Source organism: Hemicordylus capensis, chromosome 6 (assembly GCF_027244095.1).
Source record: "Hemicordylus capensis ecotype Gifberg chromosome 6, rHemCap1.1.pri, whole genome shotgun sequence".
Classification (NCBI taxonomy): domain Eukaryota; kingdom Metazoa; phylum Chordata; class Lepidosauria; order Squamata; family Cordylidae; genus Hemicordylus; species Hemicordylus capensis.
Window position 1 is genome coordinate 53,651,847 of NC_069662.1, and position 16,739 is coordinate 53,668,585.

At 45.3% G+C, this 16,739-nt stretch overlaps 1 protein-coding gene across 5 annotated transcripts in view; it reads left to right on the forward strand.

Annotated features, from left to right (window-relative positions):
• The window catches only part of ADAM11 (ADAM metallopeptidase domain 11), a 101,479-nt gene that overhangs the window by 17,358 nt on the left and 67,382 nt on the right, over window positions 1-16,739 (forward strand). For all 5 annotated transcript variants that reach the window (XM_053266433.1, XM_053266434.1, XM_053266432.1 and 2 more), the window contains exon 3: window positions 10,529-10,605. In XM_053266433.1, coding sequence (XP_053122408.1) covers window positions 10,529-10,605 — 77 coding nt within the window. The remainder of the gene's footprint in view (window positions 1-10,528; window positions 10,606-16,739) is intronic.

Genomic DNA, 16,739 nt, shown 5'->3' on the forward strand with positions numbered 1-16,739 from the left:
CACACTCCTTTCCCTCTCCCTCTCCTTCAAAACCTCTTTAATGGATTCCATTAAAATCTCTATGCTGTAGGTGTATGTGAGTGTTAAGCTAGATTAAATGGGAGGCGTGCAGAAGATCTCATCCATAATGAATAAGATAATCACTCAGCCACGATGGAGCAAAGGTAGAATTGCTGCTGCTGGCGGGGGGAGGAGGGTAGGCAGTGCAATGTGTGTGAGCGAGTGTGAGGCACAGCCGCCTGCACCAGGTAGGTGGTTAAAACCACAGGTTCTCCTTTGTGATTTTCATTCCCTCCCCACGCATCTCCCAGCAGTTGCTCACTCCAGAACTAAATCATTGCATTGGCTAGATAAGCAACTGGGGAGAGAGGTCAGATTGGAAATTGCAGAGTTCTGTTAAAATCTTTAACTATGCATAGCGCATGGTAGCCATAACTATGCACAATTTTAAAAAATTGTACGTCTTACAACTGCGGCCTTTGAGAACATACGGGGCTTAAAATTTTATAGGCCAGATCTCCGTCCTTTAAAATATGAAGCAATAATAAAAATGGAAATACCTCTGAGCATGTACCAAGGTTGCTTTCACATTATCCATTTAGCCATCCTTTATTCACTCACTTTCACATACAATCACAGTTGCCAAATTACTGCTTTTCAGTGTCTTCTGAATTGTTGTCCTGTTAACCCCCCCCACCCACCACCACTGAATTTGGCATTTGTGTGTGTTGCAGTAAAGTGCAATTGCAAAGCCAGCCAGTCCAGTGTGGACTGGAAAGCACGGCTAAAGCTTTAAGGTGCCATTAAGCCTTCTTACCCCTTAACACAGAAGGTAGGGGTGGCTTTAATAACTGGTTTCCATTCATTTTTGTTGAAAAAGGAAGCGAAGCCAAAAGAAAGGAAACTAGGAATTTAACATGCACACACACCCTGTGGGTGTGTGTGGGTGGGAGAAGCTAATTAACTAAGTGGCAGTTCATCGCATCTTCCATCATAGGCCTCCCCAGTTCTTAAGATTTTCTGATTAAGTCTTGCTCTGTGTTAATTCTTACTGGAGACTAGACTGCTCTTAAGGTCTCACTTAAGAGCAGGGCCTTCTTGATACTAGCCCCAATGCTCTAGAACTCTTTTATGAGAGAGATCCACACAGTCTGTTCCCTGTTATTTTTCTGAAAGTGCTTAAGAGAAGCTTTTAGTCAAGACTGCCTTTACTAATTGTTGACAAGGATCTGTTGACCTGCTATCACTATTCCCTACTCTGTATTGCAGGATATTATTTAAAATTGTGCTGTTTTTGTTTTTAAAAATCTACTTGTGTTTTCAATGAACATTTTATAACCTGCCTCCCCTGACTTCTGCAATCCTCCACCCCCACTGCCCAAATTTTGAGGTGGGTTACAGGCCTACTGGTATGCAGAGGCATCCTGCCTCTGGACCTGGAGACAGCCTATAGCTATCGAAACTAGTAGTCATTGGTAGACCTCCATGAATCTCCCAGCTGCACTGAAAAAGAAACATTAGAGGGGGCAGAAGCTGCCAGGGGGAAGCTACCAATTAATGGTGAAGGGGAGCTTTGTTAAGTGGGACTGACTTCTGAGTAAACATTATAAAAGCATCTTGGAGACTGGCATTGCTAGAATATAGCACTATACTAAGTGCTTTGTAGAACCACGCTTAATTCCGCTTCCAGCTCATTGTGGAAAAGCTGTGGGGTGGGGGCTGGCAGGTAGGCAGTGCCTTCCCTGCCTCTTAAAGTTGCCCCCCCATGCGCACTTTCGATCCGGTTCGGACACTGCTCTACGGAACCGGTTCGGCACTCCAGAAAAGGAGCACCGGACCGGTTCCATGCACATCCCTACAATTTACACCAAGTCAGCTGTTGGAGAGTTTGTAGCTTTATTTCATTTTTGTTTTTTCCGTGGCACAGGGTAAAAGAGAGAGAATGGAAATTCAGAATGAGGAGAATGGGTCTGCAAGGCCATGAGGAGCAGCATAGATGCTGAGTGCAGACGCCCCTGCACAAAAGCCTCTGACTGACACTGCCTGCATATTCGTGGTGTAGTGGTTAGAGTGCTGGACTAGGACCGGGGAGACCCGAGTTCAAATCCCCATTCAGCCATGATACTTGCTGGGTGACTCTGGGCCAGTCACTTCTCTCTCAGCCTAACCTACTTCACAGGGTTAGTTGTGAAGAGAAAACTAAGTATGTAGTACACCGCTCTGGGCTCCTTGGAGGAAGAGCGGGATATAAAATGTAAAATAAATAAAAATAAAAACAAACAAACAAATAAATAAATATTCTACCACTATGTGTGCCATAATGAGGGCTAGGAGTTTATTTCTTTTTTGTTTCATTCTGAAAGCTGAGATCTTCAAGGGGGTCCCTAATTCTGTAAAAGATTAATAGCCCCAGGGGTGTAACTATAATTTAACAAGATGGAGGGGGGGAGGGGATGTCCCTGGTCCTCTGAGGGTGGGGCTTCTGGCTGGCCAACACCCAATTGTTTGCTCTTTGTCCGCCCCTTCCTATCTCTCTGAAAAAGAAGGTGGCTAAGGGGAGGAGTAGGGAGTCATCTTCAAATTTTGTCCCAGGGTCCACTTCAACTTTTCTGTGCCCTGAACAGTTTTTCTGTGCCCTGCCCCATTTCAAATAAGTGTCCATATACTTTTAAGCTGGGTTGGGCCTTTCATGTGGTGATATGAGGCAGTTGCCTCAAGCGGCAGATTATTGTCACACCAATAGCATGGCAGAATTGGAGCATTCTTTGCCAAGCAGTGGCACAGCAGAGGGTGTGTGTGTGTGTCCCCCCACCACAAGGCCAAACCCAGCATCTTTTGCTGCCAGCACAGACACGGAGGAAGAGGTGGAGGAAAGTGTACGGCAGGCAGCGGAGGCATCATTTGGTGCCTTCCCTCAGGCATGCTGAAGTCTTGGGCCACTTGAAAGCCATGAGGGCCGGGCCCTTAATTTTGGTTTTAAGAGGAAAGTTTAATTTAGAGGCCTAAGAATCCATCTTTTGGGTATCATATTTGTACATGGACTCTCAGCAGGCAAAGAGCCTTGGGAAGAACATAAACACACACAGAGGAGTAGTTTGCAGAATCAACCATCCTAGTCTCACAACCCATGAACTCACTTACAACAATCTGATTTGTTGGGAGAAGGTGAAAAATGAGCTGATGGAGATTTTGGTTTTAAATCTGTCAGACACAAATGAGGGCAGGCTTCTTTCTCTTTTAATAATTCTATAGAAGAGGGAATGTCACAGCATGACAAGCTGAAGCTGCCAGAGTTCAATCCTACATCATCATAGAGGGAGAAGAACCTCTGAATCTTGACTGTGCTAAAAGCACAAAAAACAATTTAAAAAATAAAATAAAAAGGCATTCTCTTTCTGAGCAAATTTACACTACAAACCTGTCATTGCTCTTACCAGAACCAGAGGAGGAGGGGGTGAATCCTTGTCTGTAAGGGATTCACAGTAGGCTGCCTCATCCACTTTATTTTAATGTGGGACAAACCATTCTTTCCATATAAGATTCGTTGGTAAAGTGGCGAAACCCTCCCTAGTAGGGACTGAGCATTCCTAGGCCTCCAGAGGTGTGAGACCAAGGCAAACCCAAAATGAAGAGTAGCACACTTCACCAACAAGGGTTTATTATCATATTAAAAGGGGGGGGGGAGTATGCAATAAGAACAACTGCCTCTTCATAAAACAGATTGTAAGACAGAGAGTGTTCATTAGGAACATAGGAAGCTGCCTTATACCGAGTCAGACCATTGGTCCATCTAGCTCAGTATTGTTGGAACATAGGAAGGTGCCTTATACCGAGTCAGACCATTGGTCCATCTAGCTCAGTATTGTCTACACACCAGGGTTTCTTAACCTTGTGCCCCCAGATGTTGTTGGACTACAACTCCCAGAATCCCCAGCCACAAAGGCCATGACTGGGGATTCTGGGAGTTGTAGTTCAACAACATCTGGGGGCACAAGGTTAAGAAACCCTGGTCTACACAGGCTGGCAGCAGCTTCTCCAAGGTTGCAAGTAGGAGTCTCTCTCAGTCCTATCTTGGAGATGCCGGGCGGGGGGTGGGGACTTGGAACCTTCTGCATGCAAGCAGGTAGGTGCTCTATCCAGAGTGGCCTCATCCCCTGAAGGGAATATCTTACAGTGCTCACACATGTAGTCATTCAATCAAATGCAAACCAGGGTGGACCCTGCTTAGCAATGGGGACAATTCATGCTTGCTACCACATGACAGCTAATTCAGATTCAAGCAATGCAATAAAGGAAAATAACTACCCTCACGGATCTAACTGAACTGGTCCCTTATCTTATTACTCACAAGTAGAGCTCTTCCTGCTGTCTACAGCCTCCAGGCTGTGGCCTCCCATTTCCCCAGCAGCTTCTTAGCCAGCTGCTTCCTCAGGGCACTCTTGGGGCAGAACAAACAGAACAAAGCTTTCTCCCCTTTGCTGCTGGTGGCAGTGTAGCAGAATTCCTTAGCCCGGGTTCAGAATGCGAGAATTGACACCAGCGAATTGAGAGAAAACAGATTTAATTGCCAGGCAATTGATCTCAGTGGAATCGCTCCCAACCTGAGATAAAGATTACATCGTGATTCCAGCTTTTTATATCCATCTCAATTACATTCAGTAAATACAATCTTCATTGGTTAGCATCACTTAACTGTCATATTACAATTATTACAATTATTGCAATTAGACTACATTCCTCTAGTACAATGGAGCATTTCTTCTCTACATGTTGATAAGCAAACTATCTCACTCCTTTCCTTAGCCAGATTCTGTGTCCTTGAAGGTGTCATAGTTAGCGCCCAGCTATCTCCAGATCCCAAACAGGGCCTCTCACTCTGCATTCCGGCCAGTGAGATTTATGACTTCTAGCAAGTAACAATTTGCAATTAACAACAAGGCAGTTTATAGACCCTATTAACCATTTCTTGACCAGCGCAAACCTGAGTTTCTGCCTCAGCAGTGTCTGTAAGTATAGTTCCCGCCCATTCTCTGGATTGGTCCTTCTGTTTTGATTTTCCTGCGCTTTCCCCCCCTTATTAGGAAAGGCCCACTCTCCCAGCAGTTGCTCACCTCTAAGTTAGGCCTAGTCCTCCCTCAAATCCTTCCTATCACAACAAAACCTTTATCAGTTTTATACGATTTTAACTGACACTGGTATCCCAAAAATCCATTTTAGCAATTGTTTTATGAGTGAGCGTGCTAACTAACTTTATGTTAGAAATCCCTGGATCTCCTCACTGAAGTAGTACATACTCCTCACAAAGTGTACATGCATAGGCTTGTCTGCACAAATGAGGACATTGCTTTTTGCAGGTTCCCAACTGCACGTACAACCTAAGGCCTAGGCATGTATATGCATTTAGGGACTGTGCAGATCAGTGATCTTCACTTAGAGGGGCCCACTTTGGCAAAACAAACTTCAATTTGAGAGGCATTTCCCACTGTGCTGAACTCCGCACAGTACTGCACATTTCTCAGTGCTGGGAGAGCCCTTTAAGAGAGATGGACCCCTCTCTTAGGAGCTCTGTGGGGAAAGCAGTCACATGTCCCTTGCTGATTTTCTTGACCCGTTTGCTAGCCACTGTTTGTTTGTGGGAAGCCCTGCATCCCACCTTGCTCTGCCCATCAGATATCCAAACCCTTCTATTTCTTTACATGACTGCATCTCCTGAGATGATTAAAATGAGGTGAGAGTTGTGCTTATTGGCTTTGCTAAGGTTCCTTCACTTCCTTATTTCAGGCCCCTGCCTTTAATATGTAAACAAATTTCAGCATGAAACAATGTTCTTATCTGAGACTATAGCAGCTGCATGAACCAATCCAAAGAAAGAGTTAAAATATGCTCCTTTGATTGGACTGTGTTCAGTCTCAGCTGCCAGGCAGTGTGTCTTACATCCTCCCCAAAGTCTTGTGCATTTTCTCCTTGTGAAGCGTACCCTTTAGTCGTCTTTTTTTACATTGCAGCTAAATATGTCGCGCTCTTTGTGTCTCTCCCTGGAAATATTCTTTTTCAGTCCTTCAAATGTTCTTGTAACTCCACCCTGCAATTCTCTCTCCATCCCAACCTTAAAGAAAGGAGAAAGAGAACCCTCGATAAACCAGAACCGGACCTAATGCTCAAATAACCTTTATGCTAAACCTCAGTCACTCCTCCCCCAACTGCCCCCTCCAGTTATACAGCCAAGAACTGCATTAGCCCAATTTGCTGCTGTAGCATCTGAACAGGGCTTACTCTGAGCCAGAGCTCGGTTCCAGAAGCTGTTAGCTTTCTGCCTACCTTCTTCCCACACCCTCTAATCTTCCCACTCAGCTTCCAGTAGCCAGCCTTATTGCCAATAGCACACAACTCTGTTTGACCTTGGGCCCCAAACAACCTTATGTTTCCCACACAGAAGGCACCCTGCTTTCAGTGCTGGGACTTGGCCTTAAAACCTATGCAGGAAATGTGTTGGCAGCAAGTTCTGGACTAACAGAAGGAAACACTTCAGAAAACGCAACATTGACTTATGAACGTTGCTGTTACAAGATGTGAAAGGCTTTAAAAGAGATTGGTCAGATTTGTAGAGGATAGATCTACAAGCAATTCTTAGTTGTGATGGCCAAATTAGACCTTCCATGTTCAGAGGCAGTATACCTCTGAACATGGAAGATCCTGGAGACAAATAATAAGCCTTCATGGCCATTTTTTGGTCCCTCAGAGGCAGCTGGCTGTCTGGAAACAGAATGCTGAAGATGGACCTTTGGTTTCATCAAGCCAAGCAATTTTAAGTTCTGATGAGATGTGATATGAATGTGTGTGTGTGTGTTGATCATCTCCCACAGTTTATTTTCTCTAAGGAGGGCAGGCAGGTTCAAGCCATGATCCAACATGGAAGCCCATAATCTGAGAGCTGAGTGGAGGAGGTGAGTTGTTTTTAGTTAACAGATCATGCACTTCACACACGCTCTGGGGGCACCCACAATAGTATTATTTCATATAAGAAGAGCCCTGCTGGATCAGACCAAAGGTCCACTGAGTCCAGCATTCTGTTTCCCACAGTTGCCAATCGGATGCCTTTGGGAAGCCCACAAGCAGGGCAAGAGGGCAATAGCCCTTTCCTGCTTCTGCCCCTCCACCATTCTGATCTCTGGAACTATTAAAACAGTTTCTGAAGCCAAACCCTGCCTTGTAAGAACACTTGGCTATCCCTTTCAAGGATGCTCAACAGTTAGGAAACTTTCTGTGTATAGATAACAATGGCTGACATCTCCACTAATGGTGTGAAGGCACTGCATGCAGTGCAGAACACCTCTGCAGCATTTAGTAATCCAGAATTTGGCTGAGGTGTGTGTGTGTGTGTGTGTGTGTGAGCGTGCGTGCGCACAATATTAACCAGTCTCTCCTAAATATGTCCCTGTGGGTTGTGCAACCCTTAGGGACATGTTTTTATGTGATAAAGAGTGCTTCTGGAAGAAGGAGAGATTGGTGACTATCCCACCCACCCACCACTCTGCCCTCACAGAAGCATTCTGGATGATTAAGCACTGCAGAGGCATTCTGCATGCAGCGCTTCTGCACCGTTAGTGGATATGCCAGCCACTGTCATTTGTCTGGCTGTCCGTCTGCAAGCGCCTCCTTCAACCCTCCTATTGGCCAAGCTAGCTGCTTTGCTGCCATAGAATGTCCGCACGCATCCCAACCATTGAGGGGAGAAATATCCAGACACCAGACAAATGCTACAGATTCTCTAGGGGGGTCAGAATATCAGTTTACTTTCATATATGGCCTAAGGAGAAGGAAAGGCTGTGTTCTAATGTGAACCTTCATTATTTTCCCCTGGTGAAAGAGGCAGTGGAATATAAAAGCCTGCAGCCTCTTTAAACAACTGATCAGTCCTGTTGATGGTGGGACTTACATTTTCTAATCTACAGGTTGTAGTTATTATTAGTAACATGGTAGTTACTAATACATTATATATTATATTATGAAATAATATAATACCAGCTTAACCCGCACAGAGCATCTGCACACTAGTACTTGATTGCTCCCCTCACCTCAGAGATCTCTCCACCCTCACCTGAGCCGCACTCCTGCTCCTCCTCCTCCACCGCCCTCACCCCTCTTGGTCACTCCTCCATCCCTTTACTCCATCCCCGTCACCAGTGAGGGAGGGCCCAGTCAACCGCTCCTGCTCCTGTGGGGAGGAGCAGGAGCAAGGCTTGGGTGAGGAGGTCTCTGGGGATCAGAGGCGTATCTAGGGAAAATAGCGCCTAGGGCAAGTACTGAAATTGCGCCCCCTGTCCATACATCTGACACCCATCTTTCAGATAACTTTAAAATAATATCAGCTCAAAAATACAAGTCAACCACATTAATCTTTTAATATTTCAAAAACTATTTAGCAGTGGACGTAGCCAGACCAAAAAATGCTGGAAAACTACAAATTTCAGTATGCTGGGGCTCATGAAATACACAAATACTATGTAGAGGTGTACTTGGAAAACTAAACAGAAGTGCCTATCTAATTCTCTACTATGCATTGTAGCATCACTATTACATAAGTTTTAAAAATAAATGGAGAATTTGACTTTTCCCAGATACTCTGAAAATAATTAAAAGATATGCAGAGTAAACTGTGTCACTGCTTGGAATATATTCAAGTATTTCAGAAAGAGAGTTAAAATGAGAGAAGGAGAGCAAGAAACTCCCAGTGGGCCTTAATCCAAAGGATCTCACACTGATTCAAAGACAAACTCACCATTAATAGCCATATCATTAAGACATCACATTTAACTCACTTAACACAAGAAGCAAACTAAGAGCAAATGAATACAATCTTAGCTCATAAGCTACAGTTCAGTATTCACAAGCCCTGATTCTCTGTACATAGTGCCAATCTGAATATGTGTACAGTGACTTATATAATATATATATTTTTAAAAATTACCTGTAGCCCCTTCAGGAGGCTTCCTAAAGGCTGTGGGGGGTCTTCAAAGGTTCCTCCTCCCCTCGCTGGCCTCTAGGGCCTCACAGGGACCATTTGAGCATGTGCGGTGGCCATTTTTAAAAATAAGTTTTTTTAAAAAATGGCCGCTGAAAACAAAATGGCCACCATGCATGCTCAAATGGCCTCTGTGAGGTCTGGCATGGCATTTCAGTGATCATTTTTTTAAAAAAATTAATTTTAAAAAATGGCACCACCCTTCAAGTGGCACCTGGGGCACGTGCCCTGCCTGCCCTACCCTAGATACGCCCCTGGCAAGTATAAAACACAGCTGCAAAAACTCTGATGTCTGACTTCTTTGCTAACTACATCTCAGCTACCAAATTGCTTATCTCCAACTCAAGCAGGTGGGGTGTGCTTAGTAGCTAGAATTAAAAAATAGAGGGCAAGGTTGGGAAAAGGATGGAGGGAAAGACTTGGAGATGGGAACAGATTAAAGAAGCAGCTGCAGAAGGCCTGTGAGACTTCAGTGGAATCTCAGAACTGGAGTAGGACATTTTTCACACAGGGCTTTTTGCTTGCATCTCTTCCAGAATGGAGGGTGTGCGTTCACATATTGGGCAGATTTACCCTGAAGTCCCTGTGAGCTGTCGGGGAGCACGTCACACATGATTCAGGTTTTTCATTGTGTGTTAGAGTGTAGTCCAATTTATATCCAGGGTTAAAAAAACATCCACTTTTTGCATTGTTTTTTGGGGGGCAACTTCGAACTCGCAATAAAGCCTCGCAGTAAACTCGTGGTAAAGCCTGCTGTGTGAAAAATGCCCAAGGGAGCACTGGCAGCAAAGAAGGAAATGATTGAGAGGTCACACATGGTTATTGCTAGGTCACACATGGCATTGCTAGGTTATTGCTAAGTCACACATGGCATTGCTAGGAAGGCCTGACAGTAGATTGTTGCACAACCAGCTTTTGCAGTCCTGCACAAGTCACACAACTTGACAAAGCTGATCAATCCTGATAAACTAACTGGGGGGAGGGAATGTAATGAAGGCTCTCAATAAATAGCCCAGCACACTATTTATTCTAGGGCCGGTCCTGATCAGTGCCCTGTGAAGAAGCATGTTTCATTATGAGTGTGCTGTGTCTATTATCTACTTACACTCCAGGTGTAAGAGATGGTGGTTGTTTTCGGTTAATTAAAGCAGACTATAAAGGAGGCTGTGAAAGGGTCATGTGAGTTGTGGGGAGACAAAATTAATTTTTACAGTGCTATCAATGGTACATAGCCCTTGGAAGAATACATGCCCTAAGGAGCTTACAATCTAAATTTCAAGAATGGGGGAAATAACTGGGAAAGGCAAGGGTAACCAGGCATGAATGTAATCGAGTGCAGTTATACATTGTAAACAATGTTTTAGAAAAGAATACATATCGTTCAAAATTCACATAACACATATAAAAACTATTTCTCCAATACATTTAAAATAAAGAAAATGCCAAAGAAGGACATTGGAATGTGCCCTTCTAATCCAGTCTGTTTCTGTTTTATATCACCTATAGGTTATGCACCTGGCCCAGGTGAGTTTTCTCATCCATGCCTTTGGCTCAGACTTCATCTTGGACCTTGAGCTGAACCAGTAAGTATTATCTGTGGGGGTAATTTTCATTCAGGTTTGGATGTGGGAGCTGCATGTGTGTTCAATATAACATGTGAAAAGCAGTACGCTACCCATCTGTAGCATGCATTTGGAGGGCCTGTATCGAGACACACTTTTAAAATGAACACAGGTATAAGCATTCACATTCTGTACCTGTGAACAGAAATCTATAAACTCATATAACATAGTGTCTGAATACGGCTTGTATCACTTTAAAATGTATGCATGAGGGATGGCAATGTTCCTACTCACAGGCGGCAGGTGGTGGTGGGGGGTGGGGGACCTCACTTCTCCAGAAAATCAGTATGTCTTGTCACAGAGAAGGCTACGTTAGAACTCTTCTCCCTGATATGCTGGTTTGCCATGTGCAAGGTTCTCTTTTTGCTTTTGTTCTAATGAGGGGAAACATTCAAAATGATAGGATCACTGAACTGAAGGAGGCCCTTGTAGGCCATCTTGTCCAGCCCCCTGCTCAGTGCAGACACCTGAGATAGAACATTGAGCATATGCTTATATGTACAAGGTATCAGGTTCAGCCTGCAGCAATTTAAAAGGATCTCTGCTAGCCAGTCAGAGTTGATAGTGCTGAGTTAGGCAGACCAATGCAGTTGCTTAGTATTAGAAGTTCATATATGATTCCCTGCACCTGCAGTGTGAAGTGGGAAAGTCCAGCAGGAGCTGGATCATGCGATCTTGCTAATCCTGTAGCTTGGTGCTTAGCCCAAGAGCCCCTTTCCAGTGCCATGATGACCCCAATATTTATTTCCTAAATTGGCTCTGGCTACCCCAGCTTCCTACCCATAGGAAGCTGCCATATACTGAGTCAGACCGTAGCTCCATCTAGCTCAGTATTGTCTACACAGACTGGCAGCGGCTTCTCCAAGGTTGCAGGCAAGAACCTCTCTCAGCCCTATCTTGGAGATGCCAGGGAGAGAACATGGGACCTTCTGCTCTTTCCAGAGTGGCTCCGTCCCCTAAGGGGAATATCTTATAGTGCTCACACTTCTAGTCTCCCATTCATATGCAACCAGAGTGTACCCTCCTTAGCTGAGGGGACAAGTCATGCATGCTATCACAAGACCAGCTCTCCTCTCCACCCAAGAAAGAGACATTGGGACCATCTAGTGGAAAGATCGCTGTAAACATCAACTCAGTGTGGCAGCCAAGCAAAAGGCAAGCTGAATGTCAGGAAGTATTAGGAACGGGATTGAAAATGTAAATAGGGAGCATAATAACCCCATTATATAAAGCTATGGTGTGGCCACACTGAGAATACTGTATTCAGTTTTAGCTGTCCTGTCCCAAACATGATTATCATATAGATAGAAAAGGAACAAAACAGAGGAATTAAAATTATCAAGGGCTATTGGTGAAACCTGTAAATAGATAACGTTTTTAAGCAGAATATTACATCTCAGGGACATGCAGTGAAGTTGACAGGTTCCGAACAGACAAAAAGGAGTATTTCTTCACAAAATCTATAATTCACTTATAGAAAAGGTATGGTGCCGAAAGGAATGGTGGCGGCTGCCACTAGCCTAGATGTCTAGCCTTTTTAGGCTAGAAATATCCATGATGGATAGCTCTATCAATAGCTTATTAATCAGGATAGTGAAATTGAACTACCATGTTCACAGCTGCTTGACCTCTTAGAGGATGCTGAGGCAAACAGCAAGGGATAGCCGTGTCCATTATGACCTGCTTGTGTGCTTTCAGAGGTATCTGGGTAGCTGTCCCCAAATCTGGAAGCAGAATGCTGGCCTAGTTGGAATTTGATCTGAATCTGCAAAGTGATTATTAGGTTACTAGTAAAAGGGCTTGCATCTTATTTTAATTAATTAATTAATTAATTAATTAATTAAGTTTATATACACCCTTCCTAAATAATGAAACAAAAACAAAAAAATAAAAAAATAAATAAAACCAGATTAAATCTCATTTGAATTAAAACAAATATCATTAAAAGCTAGGCTAAAAAGATGGTGTCTAAGGCTCTCCTGAAGGACTCCAAGGAAGATAATCCTCTTATATCCATGGGGAGCATGTTCTACAACCTAGCAGAGACAGCTGAGAAGGCCCAATCCCAGGTGGTCCCCAGATGAACTAGTGGCACCTGAAGATGGAACCCTCCTGATGATCTTAGAGAGCAGTGGGAATCTTGTAGAGAACTGTGCGCTCTCAGGTAACCCCAGACGCAAGCCATTCAGTACTTTACAGGTGATAACCAGCACTTTGTACTTTGCTAGGAAACTTATCGGCAGCCAGGGCAACTGTTTAAGAACAGGCATAATGTGGTCTCTCTGGAATACCCCAGAGACCAACCTGGTTGCCGCATTTTGGACTAACTGAAGTTTCTGAACTACTGTATGTACAAAGGCAGTCCTACATAGAGTACATTGCAGTAATCCAACCTGGAGGTTATCAGCTGGTGCACTACTGTTTTCAGGTCATTGTTCTCAAGGAAGAGGTGGAATTGTTGAATCAATCGCAGCTGGTAAAAAGTGCTTCTAGCCACAGCCTCAGAATGAGGGACCAGTCCAGGGTGAGATTCAGGTCCAAGAGCACTTGCTACACACCTGTTCTTTCTGGGGGAGTGTAAGCTCATCGAGAAGAGGAAGTTTTATTCTGTCTTGCAGTTTACGACCCCCAATAATGAGCACCTCCGTTTTGCTTAGATTTAGTTTACTATCCGTCATCCAGCCCATTTCTTAGATTCAGTTTATTATGCTTCATCCAGCCTATTACTGCCTGTAGGCAGGCATTTAAGGGCCTAATGCAATTTCCTGATACTAGCCAACCTGCACAGAACATCTGTGCACTCTTTGGGGCTGGCTGTTTCCCTCTCACTCCTGCCCCCCTCCCCCTCCCTCCCTTCTGCCCCACACTCTTGCCCCTCTTCCCCTCTCTCCCACCCCACACTCTTGCCCCCTCCCCTCCCTCCCCACTCTCTCTTGCCCTCCCTCCCCCTACCACCGCTCTCTCTCACCCTCCTGCCCCACTCTCTCCTGCCCTCCCTCCCCTCCCCCTGCTCTTCTCTCCTGCCCTCCCCCTCTCCCACCCTCCCTCCCCCTCCCCCCTCTGCCCCACTCTCTCTTGCCCTCCCTCCTGCCTCACTCTCTCTTGCCCTCCCACTCCCCCCTGGCCCCATTCCTTTTTCCTCTCTCCCCTCCCCCGGGGCCGGCCACCTCTCCCCACCTTCTGCCCCAGTATCCGGGCCCGCAGCCGTGGCCAGGCCCACCGCAGCCTCACCGCAGCCGCCGGGCTTGCGGCCACTGTTGCTGGGCTGGGCCCGCCAGCCGGGGCTGAGTACTGGTTTGGCGGCCTGCCGCTGGCCTCCACAGCTGCCGCTTGCCTCCTCCAGTGCCAGCCAGTCCCAGGTCCAGCAGGACGGCCCACCGCCGCCATTGGCTTGCGCCCCAGCCAATCAGTTGGCTTGCCAGGACGCACATTCCATGGCACACCTAGGAGATATAGATATAGATATAGATATAGATATAGATATAGATATAGATATAGATATATAGATGACAAGGATAAATAGATTTGGGTGTCATCAGCATATTGATAACACCCAACACCAAATCCCCTGATGACCTCACCCAGCGGTTTCATGTAGATGTTAAAAAACATTGGTGACAGAATGGAGTCCTGAGGGACTCCATATAGCAGCTCCCATTCTGAAGAGCAACTGTCTCCAAGTGCCACCATCTGAAATCTCTCTGAGACATAGGAGTGGAACCACTGTAAAACAGCGCCTTCTATCTCCAAATTCTTCAGGCGATCCAGAAGGATACTATGGTTGATGGTATCGAAAGCTGCTGAGATATCAAAAGAATGAGCAAAGTCACACTCCCTCTCTCAGGTCCTTGGTGAAGGTCATCTATCAGGCTGTGGCCGTCTCAACCCCATAGCCTGCCCTAAAGCCAGTTTGCAATGGGTCTAGATAATCAGTTTCCTCCAAGGCTGCTTGGAGCTGATCATCCACCTCAATCATCTTATCCAACCATGGGAGATAGGTGACTGGCCTATAATTATCCATCACCAGGGGATGCAGAGTGGGATTCTTAAGAAGAGATCTAACCATTGCCTTCTTCAAACAAGGTGGCATCCTGCCATCCTGCCCTCCCTCAGTGAGGTATTAATGATATCAACTAGGCTAGTTCCAACAACCTCCCTGCAAGATGAAATCAGCCATGCTGGGCAAGGATCCAAAGAACAGGTGTTAGGTCGTACCACTTCAAGCAGCTTGTTCACATCCTCAGGAATCACAAACTGAAACTGACCCAATCTAATCTTACAAGAGGAATTGCTGGACACCTTCCTAACTGGCTCTGCAGAAATATTGGAATCCAGATCAGCCCTAATGCAAGATATTTTATCTGCAAAGAACTCATTGAATGTGTCACAGTGAGACATTGTTTTCGGAAACAGATTTGAGACAGAATGGGTTTGCGTTAAACCCCAACAATCTAGAACAGCTTTGCTGGACAAGAACTTGCAGATGCAATACGTGCAAAATAAAATTGCTTCTTTGCTGCACATATTGCCACGACATAGGACTTCAAATAGGCTCTATACTGTGTCTTATCAAATTCAAGATGAGTCCTCCTCCATTTGCGTTCCATACATCTACCTTGCCGCAGCTCCCATAGCTCTGCCACATACCATGGAGCTAATTTTGAAGCAGGTCAGAGAGAATGCATAGGAGAGATCGTGTCTACTGCCCTGGTAAGTTCCCTGTTCCAGGTATCCATCAGGGCATCGAGAGAATCACTGGCAGAACCAACTCCAAAACCCTCCAAGGCGCTTTGGTATCTTACTGGATCTAACAGCCTTCTTGGGTGGACCATTCTAATAGGTCCACCACCCAGGGGCGTAACTATAATAGGGCAAGGGGAGACAGTTGTCTGGGGGCCCACTGCCTTGGGCCCCCCCCCCAGAGACAAGTCACACGATGGACTCCCCCAGCTGTGCACCCACCCAGGCTTCCTTCAGTTGTATTCATCCTCCAAAACTGATGTGTGTGTTAAAACCTGGAGCTACCAGAACAGCATGTCTTTCTCTAGTACCATTAAATGACTTGCATCATCCACAATTTACAAAACCTTTTTAAAAAATAATGTAGGATGATGTTCTATTGTGGTGTGTGTGTGTATATATATATGCTTTTTGTTACCACTGTTCAGCCTTATTTAAGATTTCTTTACTTCATGAGCTGAGCTTCAGTGGTGGGGTGGGGTGGATTTTAAAATCTTGTCTCTGGGCCCACTCCAACCTTGCTACGCCCCTGCCACCACCCCTGCATGAGTCAGATGTGACTGTGAGACCAGCCTTAACCAGGAAGTGGTCCATCGATAACAATGGGAAAACTACAGGATCCCATTGTCTACCCCATCTTGCAAGCATTCCTCCTGTATCACAAAATGACTATATGCTCTCCCTTCACTCCTTGCTAGCTGATGAGTAGAAGTGCTTCGTTTTGAGGATGTAATAGTGTTGCAATATTTTTGGTGTTTTTTGGTTTCTTAGGCAATTTTTGTGGAAATCAGACCCGTATTGAAATGTAGAAAACTGAAAAAATATAGCTTGCTTGTTTCTTCATAATTCTATGAAAGTCCAGACTATCTGTCTCTAAAACAGCGCTGCTCAACTTCGGCCCTCCTGCAGATGTTGGCCTACAACTCTCATAATCCCTGGCTAATTGGTACTATGACTAGGGATTATGGGAGCTGTAGTCCAAAAACAGCTGGGGGCCAAAGTTGATCAGGCCTGCAAAAAGTACCTGGAGAAAACTGCCAAAGTTTGTTGGAAGGTATCATTTCTCATCCATTGAACCATCCCTGAACCATCCATTTCTCATCCCTGAACGGCTTGGGTCCAAGATATCTTAGAGAGCGCCTTCTTTTACATGATCCCCACCGCACGTTAAGGTCATCTGGGGAGGTCCGTCTCCAGTTGTCACCGGTTCGTTTGGTGACGACTCAGAGGCGGGCCTTCTCTGTAGCTGCTCCTGGGCTGTGGAATGCACTCCCAGCGGAAATTCGTAATCTTGATTCTTTGCTGTCCTTCAAGAGAGCCCTTAAAACCTATCTGTTTGGCCTGGCCTTTCAGGG